Below are 3,237 nucleotides of genomic sequence, written 5' to 3' on the forward strand. Positions count from 1 at the left end.
AGAGGGAAAGAAGAAGAGAGAGAGAGAAACATCAATGTGAGAGAGAAACATGGATCCTGACAGGGATTGAACCCACAACATGGGTATGTGCCCTGACCCAGAATTGAACCCGCCACCTTTTGGTGCATGAGACGATGCTCCAACTAACTGAGCCATGCTGGCCAGGGTAGCATAGAAACTTTTTGATCTTGAATAAATTACTTTTTGCTTGGTATCATTTTTCTTCTTAGAAAAATAGCAAGGATGATAATGTAGTAAACATTTATTGAGTGCTGTTTATTATGTACTAGAGATATAAAGATAAATAAAACATTGCCCACATTCTTGAGGATTTCTCAGTCAAGTAGGGAAATCATTCACGAAAACATAAAGCTTTAATATAATGTTGAAAACATATAATGGCAATGTATGTGATTTGGGATGGATTTTAGAGGAAATGAAACTAAATTGCATGTTGTAGAACAAGTAAGAGTTTAGCTAGGCAAGTAATATGCATAATCATTTTAGGTGGAGGAAACAGTATATGCAAAGTTATGGAGTCACGAAAGAGCATGATTCATGTATGAAAAAGAGTAGTTTTACACTGATGGAGGTGGTTGCAGGGGAACCTGGAGTGGAGGGCAAGACGTAGGCCCCTGAGCTGTGATGCCACTGAATGTGAGGGAATTCAGAATTTAAAGTGGGAGGGTGCGTACATAATGAAGTTGTTAATCACTCTTATCTTGAGCAACTAACAATGCTTGATATTCTAAGTGCTGGGGCAGGGAAGGCAGATTGAATGATGAATTTAGAGTTGAGTTTGCATAGTGCAGGAGCAGCAGAAGAATAAGCTTTTGGTGGTTGAGTGTGTCAATGAGTGAAAATAATTGGATTATCAGCTGTACCGGCCAGTTTAGATGGTACAGTGCTTAGGTATAGACCTGGCATTTGGGGAGTGTTTCTGAATTTGAGACAGTAAGGTGGGTAGTATTAATCTCATTTAATACTGGTAGACTGTGGAGTTAAGATTCAGAGAGTGAAAATTATTTGCCCTGGGTCATATACCAGTAGCTAGTAAATGGCTTAACTGAGACAAGATCCCAGGTTTTAAGCTTCCTAGTTTATTGCCATTTTCACTATACCAACATGGGTGACTTTGGGTAAGCCATTTTACTTCTCTGAGCTTCCTCCAAGGATTATGAAGAAATTTGGTTTATGAATACCTAGTGTAATATGTGGCACCTAGTAGGAGATTAATAAATGTTACTTCTCTTAACTATACCACATTGTATCTGTTGAAATAATAGAGGAAAACTGAATAGTGTGGGACCGGGGAATTTTAATCTGTGGAAAAGGTGGATTTCATTGGCCTTGTTAAGTGCCTACAAGACTAAGGTGGGCCAAACCATTCTGCACATATGAAATACCAAATGCTACCTTAACTAATACACACATTGAATTATTTTCCTTACTCCTACCCTATCTTTGGAGTCATTGCTTTTGGAAGCCCTGTCATCCTCAAGAGTCTAGAAGTGAGGAAGAGAAATGTTTGTCTCCCCCCTCCTCCATCAACCGCTTTAATGGAAGGAGGGTTGCAGAAAACCACTTAATCATAGCAATCTCCCTACCTAGACATCTAATGAAAAGTTTATTTTGGACACTTAATGTGATTTTGGGCAGCCTATTTCTCCTTCACTCCCCTTACATGATGTGAAATGAGCTTCCTATTTAATCTAGTGCACTTGGAAAAGAGTGATGGCCCACTCTGAATATAATTTTCTTTTCATCTCAGCCATTTATTGATTTTTGCAGCAGGGAGAAACCATCTGCCATCTTGCTGCAACTACCATCTGAAGGGACAAAAGCTCTCAGTGAGGCTATATATTGCTCCTGCTGCCCCGACAGATGCCTTCCAAGTGACACGAAGGACACTACAGGGTGCAGAAGCTTTTGCACATTTTTCCCCAAAATTGACTATTAATTCTTCTCTTCTATCAGGGGCCCTTGGACTTAACCCTGAAGTACTGCGTGAGAAGGAAAACAGAGTCTATTGACAAGAGGTTCTGTTTTGATATAGAAACTAATGAAAGGTAAGCTGTGCTGGTGTGAATTAACAATGTCCCATGTACTGTGCTGAGCCTGGGTAGATCTTTTCCTCTGTCATCTCTTGTTGATGAAAATGAGTAAATCTATTCATGACATTATTGTCTTGGCTCTTCTGGCTACCCTTCACAGGGATCCCTGTTAGACCTGGCCCAGTGTTGGTTATCTCTATGCAAACTTCAGTCAGCTTTGCCTCACCTGCTCTAGGCAGAAAAAGTCATTCCTAGGATTTCATTTGCTATCATATATGCAAAAGGTCAGTGTTTGATGACGTTGCAAAAAGGACAAGATAACAAAACTCATTCTTTTTAAAATCTCCTAATATCCTATATAATAAAAGGCTAATATGCAAATTGACCAAACTATGGAATGACCGGTCGCTATGATGGACACTGACCACCAGGGGGCAGATGCTGAAAGCAGGAGCTGCCCCCTGTTAGTCAATGTGCTCCCACAGGGTGAGTGCTGCTCAGCCAGAAGCTGGGCTCATGGCTGGCGAGTGCAGTGGCAGTGGCGGGAGCCTCTGCTGCCTCTGCAGCAGCACTAAGGATGTCCGACTGCCTGCTTAACACATTAAGCACCATGTCACTCACTGTACTTTCTGTCCAGACCTTGTCAGTCACTAATGACTGACAGTATACTTTTCATTCAGGACACGTCAGTCACTGTTGACTGACGATATACAATTTAAAAATTATATTCTTCTATTAATAAATTTTAAATAATTTGGAGATCATAAAAGAATGTACCTAAATATTACTTGTTACCAAAAAAAATTCTTTTAATGAATATTATTAAAACAGGGTATACACAAAAATCGTTGTCCTGTGCAGGTTTCACAGAATGTTATAACTTGTTTTGTCAACTTTCTGGCAATATCTCATTCAAATCGTGCTGCATTATCTTCGTAGAATTTTTCACAATATCTTTGAACTTTAGACACTCTTCCAGTTTTTTGTTGCAGTTTGTGACTAGATATTTGAGGTATATTTACAGTACTGCTACTTGGAATTTCTTCATCCCGACAATTCGTTAGATGGACAGCTAATTTCTCCCGAAATTCTGTGATACTCATATTCTTCTTGCTAATATTTTTAAATAAAACACGAGCATTGAGAACAGCAGTATTTAGTAGGAGCTCAAAGGCTAGCTTTT

The 3,237-nt window shown here is 39.5% G+C and overlaps 1 protein-coding gene across 2 annotated transcripts in view; it reads left to right on the top strand.

Moving 5' to 3' along the window:
• Positions 1–3,237, top strand: part of OPHN1 (oligophrenin 1) — a 479,266-nt gene that overhangs the window by 248,023 nt on the left and 228,006 nt on the right. For both annotated transcript variants that reach the window (XM_005880381.2, XM_005880380.2), the window contains exon 11: positions 1,978–2,069. In XM_005880381.2, the coding sequence (XP_005880443.1) occupies positions 1,978–2,069 (92 nt within the window). The remainder of the gene's footprint in view (positions 1–1,977; positions 2,070–3,237) is intronic.

Source organism: Myotis brandtii, unplaced genomic scaffold (genome assembly GCF_000412655.1).
Source record: "Myotis brandtii unplaced genomic scaffold, ASM41265v1 scaffold635, whole genome shotgun sequence".
NCBI lineage: Eukaryota > Metazoa > Chordata > Mammalia > Chiroptera > Vespertilionidae > Myotis > Myotis brandtii.